Genomic DNA, 16,559 nt, shown 5'->3' with positions numbered 1-16,559 from the left:
TCTCTCATTCTGTCTTTCTCTCCTCTTTTTTTTCCCCTCATGTAAAGCACATAAAACAGGCAACCAGGCAGACGCAGGTACCAGCAGTCCCAGTAATACCAGTTACCTTTCTTATCTCCTCAGAGCTGTTCTCTATGCCGGCAGTAAAGAGATTTTCTGTGTCGTTTGCCAGGCATCCGACTAATGGTATGTCTGCTTTTATTCAAGTTTATTCCGACACTCCTCCAGTTTTCCTGATATCTTGCATGATCTTTTTTTTTTTTTGTGGGAAAACATTTCCTGTGTTTTCTATTTTTGGGGGTTTGACGTTTGGCTGCGTTAATTACATTAAACGTCTCCAAGATTAAAAATTTTTCTCCAAGAGTTTCTGTTTCACCACCCCACACCCTCGGTGTTTGTTGTACCTTGTGTTGTTTTCGGCCCTCACCTCTAACACCACCTGCTCTGCCTGCACCTGTTTAATTCGCCTCTCTGATCCTGCTGTTTCTCCACAGGATGGTTGTATTTACAGTTTGTGGAATATATCTCTTTCCATATATATATAGATATATTTGTGGAATATATCTTCTCTCTTTATATATAGATATATTTCCACTTGTAGATTATATGTGCACACATCATAACATATTCTCACCTGCACTTTTTGTTAATTTTTGAATCATATTTCTTTTGATTTCTTATTTTGGGCAATAAAATGAACTGTATGTGAGCTGCATCCCAGCAAATTATTCAAACATCCTCACAAAACCAGCCGGTATGTTGCTTCTAACAAATAATGGTGAGGAGCCAGAAGTAGTGTTTGTGATTTTAGGAGAATTTTAGTTTGCTGGTTTTTGGCTCCCATGCACTTTTTTGCACTTTTGTACCTACACACCCAACAGGATAAAATGAAGGTATGGGTGAGTTTCAGTAGCTTAATTCATTATTTTAGATGGTAAAAATGTAATTTATTCAGTTTAGTCTTATCAAGTTCTTTGTTGGGGTCACACGGATTTAGTAAGATTTGCATTTTTTGAAATTCATCAAATTAGTGCCAGTATACAAGCAGCTCTTTCTGAGATAATTAAAAGTGGCTTTTTGTTCTTTTTTTTATCAAAACCCCACTAGGTTACGAGTGTCTGCTTTACCTATCGGTTGACACACAGTAATTCACTAGTAAAGCCAAACTGTTGATGCCAACAGTCTCCTGTGCAAAGTAAGAAAGGTTCAGCAGCATTAGCAGGTGAAATACAGTTTTCTGCTTTCACACCTGGTCTCTAACATGGTCCAGTCTGTTTGTGAGAAGTTGTGTTTGTCTTTAATTCATCTGTATTTATAGCTGGTAAGTAGCTTACTGTGTAATTCAGAAATCTGATATGATGTTGACAGTTGTTTGGACAAACTACAGGTCACCACGGTGTCGAGTACACGCTGTATGTTGTTGGCTTTGGCTCAATATGTTAAATTTAAGACCATAAGTACATCTTAAGGTCTTAAATAATCATTTGAAGAGATAGCTTTGTAATGTAGAGAGCAGTTAATCCACTATATAAAACAAACAGCATTAAACCAAATGTAAAAGTCTGTTGTTTTTCCAGCTTTGTGCCTTTAGTTTAAGTTTTGAACGGCTTTAAATTGATTCCAAATTGTGTAAACTGCAAGTTCAAGTTAGTCAATTATCATCAAAATGTCCACCAGTTTTAAAAAGACTTGCATATATGTGTAAAGAGGATTTTGGCTGTGGAAGTGAAACCTATTGTGGAAATCTAATCAGGTATTTAGCTGTTAGGGGCCTTTTGTTGTTTCAGTTGCATGTTTTCATTTTGACTTAGTCATAAATCAGTCGGGTCACATTTTCACAAAATCAATATAAAGTTTTGGAGCCAAAGGCTTCTTATTTATTGATTTAAAGTAGAACCTTAAAGAGAGAGAAAGTTGTAATGTACTGTATGAATGTGTTTCTGAATCCGTTAACCAGCTCTCCAAGGCAACATTAGCAAATTAGTGTTGATTATTTATGATGTATGGAGAAAAGAGCAAATACAATCATCTTCTGTCTTACTCATAAGCTTCTGGTTAGTCAAATTTTATATCGCACAGTGAACTTGAGTGACAGTAAAATGTCTACAGTCTCTATGAATGTACTGCTTGTCATGTGTTTTTAGCCATCCTGACGTCAGCCGGTCTGTCCTCCGCTTTGATCCACAGTGAAATATTTCAACAACTACTGGATGGATTGTCATGAAACACACATATGACATTCATGATTCCCAGAGGATGAATCCTAATGCACCACCACGAAGTTGACATTTGTAATATTGAGTGTCAGATGGATTGCTGAGAAATGTAGTACACACATTCATGCCATTAGGTCATACTTTTAATTCGTCCAATGCTTTTGTTTATGGCTAATACCTACACAACTAATGACACTCCCATCAGCCTCGGCTGTACTTTTTATTAAGTGCTAATTAGTAAATGCATGCTAGCACCCCAAACTACGATGGTGAACACGGTAAACATGTTAGCGTTGTCATTATGACCATGTTGGCGCTCTTAGTCTTGTGTTGCAGTGTTTGATCAACAACCATATTATATGTGATTTTTGGTTTTATTGAATATTTGAGGTGGAGGACTTCTCAGACTTGCACTGTTGATGCAAAGTTGGTTGTTTTTTTGGTTGTTTGAGATCAGTAAATCAAGCTCGGATGCCACAAATCTCTAATATACATTCTTTACTTGAAGGCGCTCAAAGGACTATAATTTTGACAATGATGTGTTGATTGATGACTGTAAGACCGTCTGGTTTCGTCTGGTCTCTGTTGGGTTTTCATTGATTCCTTTCAACATGTGTTATCGTAGATTATCGCTTGTTATTGACTGCTGATGTCTTTATTTGACCTGGAGTTAACTTGTGTTTGAACTTTGTTTGCTTAGACATGAAATGGTTGGATTGTATCAGTTGTTTGTGTTGTTCAGTCATAGTTGATCTGCTTCAGACCTGCTTTGATCAAGCGAAGGTAGAGACTGAAAGTGAATGTGTTATTTATTATGTATTTCCCCCATTCAGACACACAACTCTACTGTACAAACACACTTCTCTTTTAGCTCTGTGCCTTTCTTTTGCACAGCTCCTATCACCTCCTCCTGTCCTCCTCCTGCTCCACTGTCTCTCCCTGCTCTGCCTCTTATCCCTCAGAGCCCTCAGACGAGCTCCATGTAGTCCAGCTGCTGGGGGGGCTGCCCGCTGAGCCGGCCCTGCTGGGGTTTGCTCCTCTGGCTGTGGACAGGGCCATGGCCCACCACCTGCACCACTGCCCCTACCACCTTCGCCTCCTCAAGACCTGGCTGATGTCTGGTCAGGAGCTCACAGAATCTCTCCACGGTCAGCCTCTGTAGACCTCGCTCACTTCCTGTTGCCTCCGACTCCGACTCCGACTCCCTCTAGCCCCGTTAAGCCAGCGCTGGGGCAAGAGGGACGCTGCCAATGCCAGTTGAGCTTTGCATCTGCTGTAGTTCACTGCATTCATTTTTTTTTTTACAGTCTGGCCTTTCATGTTGTCCTTTTTTAGTTTTCCTTTTCCACCTGTGCATTTATCCTTTCTCGTCTTTTTTGTCTGTTAATCACATCTGCAACCCTGCTCCATCAGTCCAACTGCAAACATATTTTTCTGTTATTTGCATGGCTGCCAGATGATGTAATATTCAACGCAGGAAATGTCCATTTTCCTCTGCAGACTTAAAGTCTGCAATGGAAATGCGTCTTCGTCTTCCGTAATGTGACTCATTTCCAAGTGAAACTGATTGTGGGTGTAGTTAGTTTAGGGATTTTTATCAGATCATCGAGATTTGATTTTTCTAGCTGTGGCTTAGTGGAGCAGAGAGCTGTAGATCGCTGCTGGGCGTCAACTACATCACCTGCATTGTTAGATCGGGAGGTGGAGAACGAGGATAAAAATGACACCTCAACCACTTTCTTTGGAGATGCGTCACCCCTGTGTGTCTACACGAGAAAGGGTAATAAAACCCGACTATTACTGGACTTTTGAGGCTGATACCGATATCAATATTTGGAAGTTTAAAAAATCCCCATCATATATCTCCCAATAGTATTTATTTTCAATGTAAATGCATAACATAATTAGAAAAACTTGATCGGGATCTCTTTGACTTTTTTCTTTTGATTTTTACTTTTATTATTTATTATTGTGACCAAGATATGTACTGAGCAGGACATTTTTACAGTGTAAAATCATGTATCAGTGCTCTCTGGTGGACAAACTATGTAATGGTGGCACTGTTTCTAAATTACTGCAAACCAAGTTCAGCAGTTTTTTGTTAGGCCGTATTCAGACCAAATTAGGCCGTGTGGTGAAAATGCCAGTCCTCCCGTTCATTTGAAGGGGGGCGGTGCATTTTGGCTGCTGCGGCACCACACTAGACTGCAGCTGGAAAGTTGAGCCAGAGTCAACTTTTTGGAGAAACGCAACCCGACGTCACTGCAGCTGAAGGCTGCGGTGGCCGATCACAGTCAGAGATCAGACTGATCAGAGCTGTAAACTCTGTCATGAGGAAGGACAAAGACATTACTAGGACGAGGGGAGGACATTTCTCTTCGTTTGATATCATTAAAAGTAAAGTTAGACTTTGCTGTTGACTTCCCGACTCATTTTTAAAAAAGACGACAGAAAAAGAGAGAGAGAGCAGCAATGGTCGAGTGAGATAGAGAGTGAATGAAGAGAGGGAGCGCTGATAGTGAGAAAGCCACTGAATCAGATCAATAAAACGTTATTTTCTGATTGTTTGACAGCAGTTATGTTCTAGAGCACAAATAAACACGCCCACACCCCCCCCACACACCTCCGCTTGACCCTGTGGAGGTGGGCCGCACCGCCTGATTTAGTCTGATACCGGCCTTACTCGGTCACCCTGCACACTGATACGATATGTTGGCCTGACCAATGTATCGGCTCTACAAGGTACCTTTAAGTCTGTTTTGCTCCAAGTCACAAAACTGGACACCTACTCTACCATTTCTGAAACTAGAAAAGGCTATAACTAAAGCAAAGTTTTATGTTAAAATTTAAAAAAATTAAAATAATAATAAATAATGTTAAAATAATTTGCACAAGGAGGACTGATGCTCTACATGCATGCTAGGTGGACAGTTGAACATCAGGACAAATGAACTCTTGCTATCAAAGAGTTTGAGCCTTGCCTTACTGCATCGTGTGCATGCTCTATCCTGAGTAGTGGGTGCCGCATTGAAAGTGCCCCTGAAACTGGACATTTACTCAATAATGAGCTCTGTCTGTAGAATAGACAGTCAGGTGTTGATGGCACCGATTTGGCCCTCGTACTGGGAGGTCAGACTCTTCTGCTCCACTGTGTCTCCCTCGGCGCTCGCAAAGCATTTTTCCTGGCCAGGTGGCAGATATTTCAGCGTCTGTTGAAAGATCTGGGTCATCATCTCATCCCTCATTTTAATCGCCTAATTAAGTAGTAGCCTGTTCATAAAACGCTGATTTTTTTTTTTTTTTTAAAAGAGTATCTGGAGCACGTCTTGGCACGTTGTGTCACCTTAATAGAGCCTCGCAATTATTCTTTGCAGTCACGGATGACTGTCTGTAATAACGTGCAGATGTTTTCTTTTTCTAAAGGCATCGACTAGATGGAGATTTTTTTTTTTTATGGCAATGCGCGATGCTTTCTCACATATACGCATTTTAATATCACCGTGCTGTCTTTCCTGTCCTCCTTGTGTATTCCTGTGTTGGAAAGCGGGATGTGTGAGTGGTGCAGTGTAGCGTCAGGATTTACTGCTCTCACTGAATCTGGTGCGTGAGCTGAATTTGATATCGACATAAGAGAGGCTGCAGCAAAGACAGGGAGGAGGGAAAGGCAATAAATGCCAGCTTGTGTTAATTTTTATATAACTTCTGCTTTATTAAAGAATGCAAAGTAATAAAAACTAAAGAGGCGAGAAGACGCAATTGAAAGCCATTTAGTGAGGCTAAAGATTGAGGTGTGATGCACAATTAAGTCTGCTGAGCCACCAAAACACGTCCTCCTGAGGCTTTGTCATACCAATTAAAGCAGGTAGTATTTCTCTTCTCTCGTCAAGGCTTTGGCAGGAAGACCTTGTCATTTCAGTCCACACTGAGTAAAGCAGCTTTAGCAAACATCCAGTAAAGAGAAAGATTTCATGATAAATGAAGAAATTCAACCAAAAACGCAGTTAAAGCAGCTGTCTGTGATGTATTTTTCCTCTCTGATCCTGTTTTTGTTTGGTGGTTGTCAGATAAAAGTTAAACATGTCCATATAATGTTCTGTTATGTCATCTCTACTATACATGAAGGTTCCCATGACGATCATTAACGCTGAGCCTTTCCACTAAAACTTGGATGTGAAAATTATCAACAGGGGAAATTCATATCTCGGTCCCTGGAGGCCTTGAATTGTTCCTGTCCATTAAGTGCCGACTGCAGTTCGTTCCGCTTGTGTCATTATCTTAGACGAGCTATTTCAGGGAGTAGCCGTGGAAAAAATCTGTAGTCATAGCACATTATTCATAGAGAAATACAACGCTGACCAGCATGCTCTCCGGGGAGATGGATGAAATGGAAGCACTGCTTTACCCTCCATTCATTCCCCCCCCGTTTTTTGTTTTTTTTTCCATCATGTCGCTTCATCATAGTGTTCTTTGTCAGTCTGCTCTGAATGCAACTGGACTGTATTTGCTGTAAGTTTGTGTGTAAAAGTCAGCTTGTCATGGTGCAGTTGTGTTTCGTGTTTCTCAGCACATGTTGGTTTTTTTTTATTTTTTGGCATTTTTATAAAAAGAAAAACACAAATAACTGAATATGTCCACACAGAATCTGCCGACTCAAGATTCAACACATCACACACTACACCTAATCTCTACTATTACATCTACCTTATTTAAGATATCAGGGTTGTGGTCAATTCACCTCCAAACTGGTCAATTTACTAATGAATTATACTTAAAACTACAATACAGTCACTCAGATAAAACCTCTATTCAGTTGCTCACCTCAGGCCAGAGTCCACTCTTGCTCAAGGACACTTCAGCGGACCAGTTCATTGATGTTACTGGGCGTTTTGCTTGTTGGGGTTATTTAATAGAAAGAACTAAGGTTGGGCGACATGGTGAGACATACCCTGAAATTTGTCAACCATCAGACAATTTACTATACAATTTAGTCTACAGTCTATAGTATTTCTCCCTTTTTAAATCTCTGGATGTATCAAGTTGACGCAAATCAAAGAGCTGTTGATTGTTTTATGGATTTTATTGTATCAATCTGATAAAATACTTTAAAATAGTTGGTTAATATATCTATAAATGGTCTGTCAACTGAACTCCCAGAATTTCTACTTATCTTATTTTCCAAAGTAATGTTGCACCTTCCTTGTTTTCTCCCAGTGGTCTCCAGCTGTTTAAACTCAGGCTTTTTGGATCTTATATCTAACTTTCCCTCGAATAAATATAATTTGAATAACAGTCTGCAAATGAAGTTGAAATACTATGAACTGTTAAATATCTTATCTACTGTAGGCTATGACTCAATAAATCATTTTATGCATCTTCTGCTCATTATGTGCAGACAGCAGCTTTATAGAGTTTCGCAGAAAATGGAACAAAATGAGAGTGTTTATCATCTCCAATGAACACATTAGCCCGACACCAAAGCTACCATCAATCCTGTTCCTGACGTCTGACTTAGTAAGAACATCCAAAGTACAGATGAATCCAGCGTCCATGTTTTTAGAGCTGCTCAGTCTCGACATCAACATGCTGAAGTGAAGAAATACTCTTCAGTGTGGTTTGAATTAAAGTGAATTGATCCACACCCTCTACTGTATGATCACAGACTTATCAAAACACCACTTTTTTTTGTTCATGTGGTCTTACTAACAAAGGAAATTAACGCCAGCCATATATTGCTGATTATATGTTTGCTGACATCTTATTTGGCTGATAGATTTGTGTGGTGTACCTGCTGTCGGAGGTCAGACAGAAGGTACACTGTAGAAGGTAACAAGCCACTAATTGTAGATCTTACAGTAGCATAAAAGTCTGTCTGGCTACTTAACAAATGACAACGTCTGGTACCCGCTTTGTCAGTATGGCATTGAAAGAACAAGCTGTAGAAGAGCCAACATGCACAGAGAGCTGTAACGTTTTACCACTCTTCCTCTCGAGTACGACGGAGGAGTGGTATACGAACGGCTGCGTTTGCATCTCTCGTCCGTACTGCAGGTTTTGAAGGATGCTCCATGGTGCCTTCCATCTACCCGCTGGAGACGCTGCACAACTCGCTCTCGCTGAAGCAGGTGGACGAGTTCCTCAACGCGATGTGCGAGAGCAGCAGCGAGGTCCATGCCAAGACCATGAAAGGTAAGTCCACCACCGTGAAGCAGCATTAGTGTCAGACGCTCGTACGTCTCGCTTCATTGTTTAGTTCGTATTATGAAATGCAGATCATGTATTTCATAGGAGTTGCAGTTGTTGAATTGCATATCCTGTTGGCTTGAATATAAGACGATATCTGTTATTGAAAATACATTTGAACATCTTATATTCCAGATGTTCAGAAGATTAGATACTCCTTTTGAATGAGTGTACAGCTCCTACAGTACAGAGGGTGTTGCATTATGGGTTGTTTGTAGCCTTAATGTTGCTAGTCTAGCGAGTTTCAGTTCGAGTTATCAGCCCTAAAAGTATTTGTTTAGTTTCTGAAGGCTTGTGAAGAGGAACACAACATACAGGAAATGAATTCATGATGAGTCCAAAGCGTCTCCCGACATCTTTACTGTAGAAATGGACCACTGTAACAGATGATGAGGAGCTCAAAAGAGACAGTCAGTCTAAAAAATGCAAACCGCAGGAGAAAATCGTTTGTGCCGCTTCCAACAGCCCGAGTGTGTGACTGATAGTCAAGCTACACAAATGCGGGATTTACATTCTGCTTTAATGGAAGTATTTCATGTTTGTGAGAGAAAAGGCTTCAAGAATGAGGACTCTCTTCTTCTTGGATTAATAATATCTCAGGGAGAGGACGAGTGTTGTATCTTCAAGAAGTCTTTTTTTTTTTTCCCGGGTTGTCTTATATTCGGGTTAATCCGCTACTTGAGCGCATCAAATATGCCATTAAACATGAATGATCGCTTGTCAAAACCGACCATCATGTCAATACTTCTTTGATTCTGGTCATGTTAGAGAAATGTTATTTATTGTAACACTCAGAAACAACTTCTTTGCAAGGAATTTTTGTTTTAAAGTGATATATTTATGCATCAAGTGCAGATGTGAAAGAGAGTGCAGTCTTGAAGTATTTGGACATTTACTGAATTCTTGCGTTGGCTCTTTACTCAGCACACATTGGATTTTAATTGAAAGAGTGACTATAAAGTTCAAGTGCTTTTCACTTGAACCGTTTACCGTCGCTTTAAAGAGCAACTTAACAGCAGTTACTGACAGCAAAGGAATTTACAACCATGTATTAAATAGAGTGACTTTCATTTTATGTTAACTTGTGTGGTTACTTTCTGTCCGCTTAAGTTGAGTGATGATCTATAAAAGAGCTGTTGAGACGCGGATGTAAACATTCAAATTAAAGCTGTTAAAGCAGTTTCATTTGAAATCTAATATCCACATATTAACACTTAACGAGAAAAAAAAGAGACTCTCCGAATACTTGAGGACTGCACTATGAGTCTGACGTGAAATGAGCTTCTGTTTATGACATTTGGAAGCTGATGTGAATGTTTCCTCTGTCTTTGTTCCAGCACTGTCCGGCCTGTTCGACTCTCAGAGCCAGACGTCTCTCTACAGCCCACAGCAGCCTCTGTCCTCCTCTGGATCTGAGACGTCTCTTCGCCCGCCGAGCCAGCCTCTATGGCGTGAGTGTTTTTTTTAATGATTTTATGGCGTTATGTAATATTGAAGGGGCTGCATGTATCTCCCCCTCTGATACAGTAGATGTGAGTACGGTGAGTTTTGTGACCTGAAATATCCTCAAACTGTTCAAAGAAGGGAAATACTGCTGTGTGTGCATGAGGTAAAAATCTTGTTCTACATGCACAAACATCTTATTTAGATACATTTATTTTAACATATGAATTAAGCTGTCAGGAATAAGCTATGTGGTCAAAATGATTCATTTACTGCGGCCACTTAGCAAGCTATCAATTTCAGATTCTGCCGTGAACGAGGCTTTTAATCCTCAGCTGCTCTGCAGACAGACTGACGCTGCACTGAGCAGCTCCCCCGAGTAAAAATGAGTAAGTGTACGAATGACAAGCAGAGCAATACCCAGGAAAGACCGTGCACGCTCAGCTAAATCTGGATGAAGATAAAAGAAAAAGCCCTTCCGCATCGCGCCCCCACCCCCCCCCGACATCCAGCAATGACCTTCACGTACATAGACGGTAGCAGATGTGACCTGATAGACGTTCATTTATCAAGGATGACACAGAGGTTACAGATAATAACTGTATCATAACAACGACGTCACATGCTCGGATCAGCCAGCAGACACGTGTCCTTGAACAAAACACAGAACTAAGACCGCAGCTAATAATGATTGTCTTGTCTAGTGAGAAAATAGTGAGAGGTATGCGTCATTATTCCCCGACGTCTAAAGTGACTTCTTAAAATTGCTTGTTTTGTCCAGCAAACAATCTAAAACGCAAAAATCAGAGAAAAACAGAGAAAAGCAGCAAATCCTCACATCTAGAACACTTGAACAGGGTTTTCCTGCTGTGATTATTCCTTTTGTTCATACTGATCATTAGGAAGATCCCCTACAGATGTGCTTACAATTTAAGCGATGGGGGGGACACTCAGTCCACACTCCTTGTTTTGAGCAAAAAACTGTATTTAAGAGTATTTTCTGAAGATAATTAAAGGCTTCAGCAGTCTGAGTTAGTCGAATTGTGGATATCTTACACAGCTACAGTTAGTTTAGTGTCTCAACAATGTTTTCCTGTTGAGCTGCAGTGGAAATATAGTGACAAAAAGGCACTAAAAAGACTTTAACATTGAAAGATGTTGACTTGATTTGACTGATTTAGACAGCTGAAGCTTCGTATTAGCTTAAACTTTTAAATAATGCATGTTTGCATGAAAGGAGGACTGTTGATTTTGTCCCCCATCACTTACATCGAAAGTGCAACATGACGGGATCTTCTAATGGTCAGTATGAACGGGAGGAATCATTATGTGTCATTGTTCATATGGGCACCTGAATGTTGTTTTAGGACAACAGGAGTTGAAAAATTGTGAGCCTATCCTTTGAACATGATCAATGATCAAAACTGACAGTTTACAGTTAATTTTCTGTCTGTCAAACTAATCATTTCAGCTCAAATTTGGACCCCAACCTAAACAACCACTTTAAGTAACTTTTGCTAAGAGTCAAAGTTTAAAAAGTCTAAAAAAATGTCTAAAATGTGAACGTTTAAATGAAAGCTGGATTTTTTCATGAACATCCTGCATTCTTACAAAATCAGCTGTATGTTAGTAAATACACTAAAAAAAAAACACAACCTCTGCTTCTTCTAAGCTCCAAAACTGTCAGATAAATTAAATAGGAGTGTAAATGTCTGGCAGGCCACCCTGTGGGATCAGCATCAGTTATAAAACTTGAGTTAAATAGGACTCAGAGAGAACATCACAGCCCCCTTTAACAACTCGCTCTCCTCTTCTTTCCCTACTTCACCTCTTTCCTTCAGTCTGGTTTTTTCCTCTTATCCCCCTGGGTGGTGAGATGATTAATTTAGCCTGTTGCCAGTGTTGCTGATTGATGAAACATCTGCCCCCGAATTCTTCTTCACTTATCTTTTCTCGTGTTTCCCCCCTTTTTCTCGCGTATTTTATTTACATCGTGCTGACCCCAGGTGGCTTTTTCTCTCTCTGACCGTCTCTCCGTCTCCTCTCGGTCCCGTCGGTACCTGCTCCAGATCGGGAGTCGCTGTAACTGCCGAGAACTAATTTAGCCTTGTTTATCACGTGGTTGTTCAGGCAGGGATGCTGGAGGTTATAGAGCCGGATGAATAGGACACTTGTTCTGCTGGTGATGTGATACTGTGACACAGTTGTTAACAGTACAGCTGCTTTCAAGAACAGGACTGTGTCACTCAGAGCCTCACTGAACGTTTTATGTGTCACAAAGACTATTAATGTGTCCTAAATCCAAACTATATACTAATTCTATCCAGTATATACTACACACTGTACATACTGTACTATATACTACACATTATTCTGCATACTGTACTATATACTACATATTATACTACATACTGTACATACTGTACTATATACTACATATTATACTACATACTGTACATACTGTACTATATACTACATATTATACTACACACTGTACATACTGTACTATATACTACATATTATACTACATACTGTACATACTGTACTATATACTACACATTATTCTGCATACTGTACTATATACTACATACTGTACATACTGTACTATATACTACATATTATAATACATACTGTACATACTGTACTATATACTACATATTATACTACACACTGTACATACTGTACTGTATACTACATATTATTCTGCATACTGTACTATATACTACATATTACTGTACATACTGTACTATATACTACATATATACTACATACTGTACTATATACTACATATATACTACATACTGTACTATATACTACATATTATTCTGCATACTGTACTATATACTACATACTGTACATACTGTACTATATACTACATATTATACTACACACTGTACATACTGTACTGTATACTACATATTATTCTGCATACTGTACTATATACTACATATTACTGTACATACTGTACTATATACTACATATATACTACATACTGTACTATATACTACATATTATACTACATATTGTGCAGTTAGTGTACAACAAATGTCTCATAATAAACAGAAATGATGCAAAACCTGCTGCGACAGACGTCTTATCATCTCCAACCTCAGACAACCAGCAAATTTCATCAGTTGATTGATTATATAAGAAGGATTACTTTCTTTTCTCTTTTTGAACAGTGGACTAATCTGATCTACAGATGCAACCAACTATTATTGTCATTATTGATTTATCTGTCAACTATTTCCACGATTAATTGCTTTGTAATAACAATAAAATGTCAGAAATATCAGAAAATAGTGAAAAATTCCAACCATTGTTTCCTGAAACTTATGTTGATGTTATCATGTTGCTTGTTTTATCTGATTAGTCCAAAACACCAAAATCTTCAGTTTATTGTCACAGAAGACAAAAAATGCAGCAAATCCTCAAAACTGAAAAGATGAAACTAGTAAAAATTTGGCATTTTTACTTGAAAAATGAAAAAACTTAATCGATAATGAAAATAGTTGCAGATTAATTTTCTGTTGATCAATTAATCGACTTATCATTTCAGCTGTAGTATATAGTTGTTTGTATTGTACAGTATGTATTGAACCACTATATTGATCAGTAACCTCAGAGAGAAAAGGCTGCACTATGATTGGTTTGCAGCTATCCCCTCGTCTCCTTTTCTTCTTCTTTTCATGATATTCCTGCAGGCTACAATGCTACGAGGCCTGTGATGCTGCCCTCTATACACATGTAGTTTTACCCCTGTTCGTTTATGCTGCACGTTGCATTGTGGGACAAAAAATGTCCACCCACAGCACACACACATTTAATATGCACGCCCAGTTTTCTAGTGTGAACACTCAGCGGACTCAAAACCTGCATAGAATTAATGTGTAGTTTGGATTTGAGACACATTTGTTCTCATTCTAGTGGAGGAACAGCAGCAGTTCTTTGCAACACGGGGGTTTAAAATACCTGGAAATACCCTAAAATGTAAAAAAAAAAAAAATGTAAAAATATATTTTAGTCAGTTAAATAAAAAAAACCTTTATTTAACCAAAAAATACCTCCATTGAGATTAAAAGTCTTCACAATCATATAAAGTATTACATCCTAAAGACAAATGAAGACTCTTTAAAACAACCCAATATCTGTCTAAATCCCCAAAATAAGTGAAATAAAACGAATAAGACTGATCTAAAACTATTAATCCATCAGACTAACACATGTAGACTCTTTAAAACATCAGCAGACAGATGAGAGAGCAGTCAGATTGTGCAACGATGATTTAAATTCACAAAGAAAAACCAAATTCTGCAGTTTTAGATCAAATTGCAGAAGGTTCCTGGCAGAGTTTTCAGTTTATATAAAAGCTGTTTTACCTCCGTCAGAGCAGATTTTGGGAACTGTTAATAAACAGGAAGCCTCTTCACACATTTCTGTCAGTTGAACTCACTTAAATAAGTAACTCGAGAGCGGCTTTATAGATAAATATGAGCCAGCGCTTTAGTCTACGGGAGGCTAAAGAGGATCAGCTGACCAGGTTGAACAGATTATTGATATATACACATATTGACGTAAATGTTTATGAAACCATCAATAATCCTGACAACCAAAGATGAAGTGTTGAGGGGATGATGCAGGTTTTTTTTCCTGTTTTTTGTACTGAATCACTGAACGCAGAGGGGTGGCGGCTTTGTGTCCCTCCACATGACGCACATAGAGTAACACATCACACACGCCGCGACTCTTGAGTGGCTCAGGGGCGGCGAGTAATGAGATTAACTCTTCCATCAGGGAAGTGTAGTATTCGTACCAGAGGATTTCAGATTAAGGGAAAGGTCAGAGATGTTTTGTGCGGATACTGGAACTGATGTGTCGCTGAGGTTTAAAAGATAATTAACTGTGTTTTCTGTGTTTTTGTGTGAAGACGGCAGCATCCCCTCCAGCGCCGTATCCAGCGCAGGCCCCTCCTCCCCGATCACAGAGAGCTCCGGCCTGAACTTCAGCTTCAGTGAGTAGAGAAAAAAAAACACAAGGACTTCTGGGTATCTGAGGACAAGATCTGAAGACCTCGGTTTGTCCTTCTGCACACACATTCACATAAAGACACTGGAGGAGACGCTGATGCTGGAGAGAAGCCGCTCCGCTTCAACTAGAACAAACATTCAGACTGTAAGTTTAACCACTCAGACTGAAGACGGACCCCTTCTGATGTACAACCACGTTTCCTGCACCGGACAGTGACTAAAACACTGGACCTTCAACAGTTAAAAACCTCTTCATCATCACCTCGACACAGTCAGACGACAGAAACCTGCTCCGACTGAGTAACTGTGCATCAAGCCGATATTCAGACCAGTTGTGCCTTTTTTTTTTTAGTTTTAATTTGGATGCAGCCGACGCTAAAACAAGAACAGAGCCTGCTGTTTTATCCTGGTTCACAGAATCTCACACACACACACCAGCTGGCTCATTTCTGACCTTAACGTGGAGACATTTAAACCAAAACGGTGAGTCAAAGTGTCAACCGTCATCGATTTGATTTGAAATTTTAAAAAAATACAAGTGCCCTTTATTTTTGTTCACTGTTGCGCTGCAGTGATGTGGCGACCTGTTCACAGCCTGGTTGTTGTTGTTTTTTAAATTCAGTGACAGTTGACCACACGGACTCATAGTTTGCACCGTGTTTAGGACACAAATATCTGCAGGTCGGCTGAAAGTTTCTCTCTAAATGATTGAAATGACGAAGCGTAAAACCATTGCTGTGTCTCAAATCGCGTACTTCTGTACTTACACTTAGAAGTGTGGAAAAATGCACTGTGAGTACCCGGATGTTGCACTCAAAACAGTCAAAAAGTTGAGTGTGGAACTATGGACGCTTCTCGTCCTCAATGGTCGCCATCTTGGCTACGTAGCGGAAGGGGAGCGACCGCTTTTCAAACTGGAAATGGCGGCCGGGTACGTTGTAACTACAGTGAACATCGCCACATTATACAAATGTAAGTTATGCATGTGTTTTTTAGCATTAAGCACCACTATACTGCTGTCAGATATAAGCCATCAGTATGTTTTTTGGGTTAATTTAACGATAACACGAATGCTAACGCTAGCTAATGCTAATTTGCGATCGTCATTTCCGGTAAGTGCACAACGGCTGTGTTTGATTTGAGACAACACTACCCTGTAGAAATTTGCGCACTACGCCAGTAAGTACACAGTGTACATAGTGTACTACATGAAAGTGTGCTAACAGAAGTATGTGATTTGAGACGCAGCTCGTGTTAATGTTATTTCTCAATGACTGTCTGGCATGTACCTTATTCTGAAGCCAGTTTGAGCTTCAGACTGTTACCAAGTACTGTGATATACAAAGATTGACATCATGCAAAAGTTAGGAATCTGACACTTTAATGACTTCACAGATTGTCTGTTAAAGGATAAGTCTGGCAATTTTCTATATTTTTCTTATTGTCAACAAATCTCATGTGCAGAGTCAAACCAGCAATGAACTGATCTACTTACAAGTGTTGTGTTTGTATCCAAAGCCTGATATAATTCCTCTGTGCCGTAGACTTCCATTGTTGTATAATATTGTACTGAAGTTCTTTGAGAAATTTATAATATAGTACAAAGTCAAGAGGTTGTGTTATGTAGCACAAC

The 16,559-nt window shown here is 39.5% G+C and overlaps 1 protein-coding gene across 16 annotated transcripts in view; it reads left to right on the top strand.

The window, feature by feature from the left end:
- ppip5k1b (diphosphoinositol pentakisphosphate kinase 1b) overlaps positions 1-15,441 on the top strand; it is a 56,767-nt gene extending 41,326 nt beyond the window's left edge. For 5 of the 16 annotated variants that reach the window (XM_044356437.1, XM_044356436.1, XM_044356439.1 and 2 more), the window contains 5 exons: positions 124-186; positions 3,179-3,364; positions 8,265-8,402; positions 9,794-9,907; positions 14,827-15,441. In XM_044356437.1, coding sequence (XP_044212372.1) covers positions 124-186; positions 3,179-3,364; positions 8,265-8,402; positions 9,794-9,907; positions 14,827-14,918 — 593 coding nt within the window. In that variant the 3' untranslated portion in view covers positions 14,919-15,441. Of the gene's footprint in view, positions 1-123; positions 187-3,178; positions 3,365-8,264; positions 8,403-9,793; positions 9,908-14,826 lie in introns of those variants that run through there. The other 11 variants (XM_044356441.1, XM_044356447.1, XM_044356446.1 and 8 more) reach the window with 7 other exon arrangements.
- The last annotated feature ends 1,118 nt before the right edge of the window (positions 15,442-16,559 follow it).

Source organism: Thunnus albacares, chromosome 7 (genome assembly GCF_914725855.1).
Source record: "Thunnus albacares chromosome 7, fThuAlb1.1, whole genome shotgun sequence".
In the NCBI taxonomy this organism is placed as follows: Eukaryota; Metazoa; Chordata; class Actinopteri; order Scombriformes; family Scombridae; genus Thunnus; species Thunnus albacares.
This window is presented reverse-complemented; position numbering and strand designations above follow the sequence as displayed.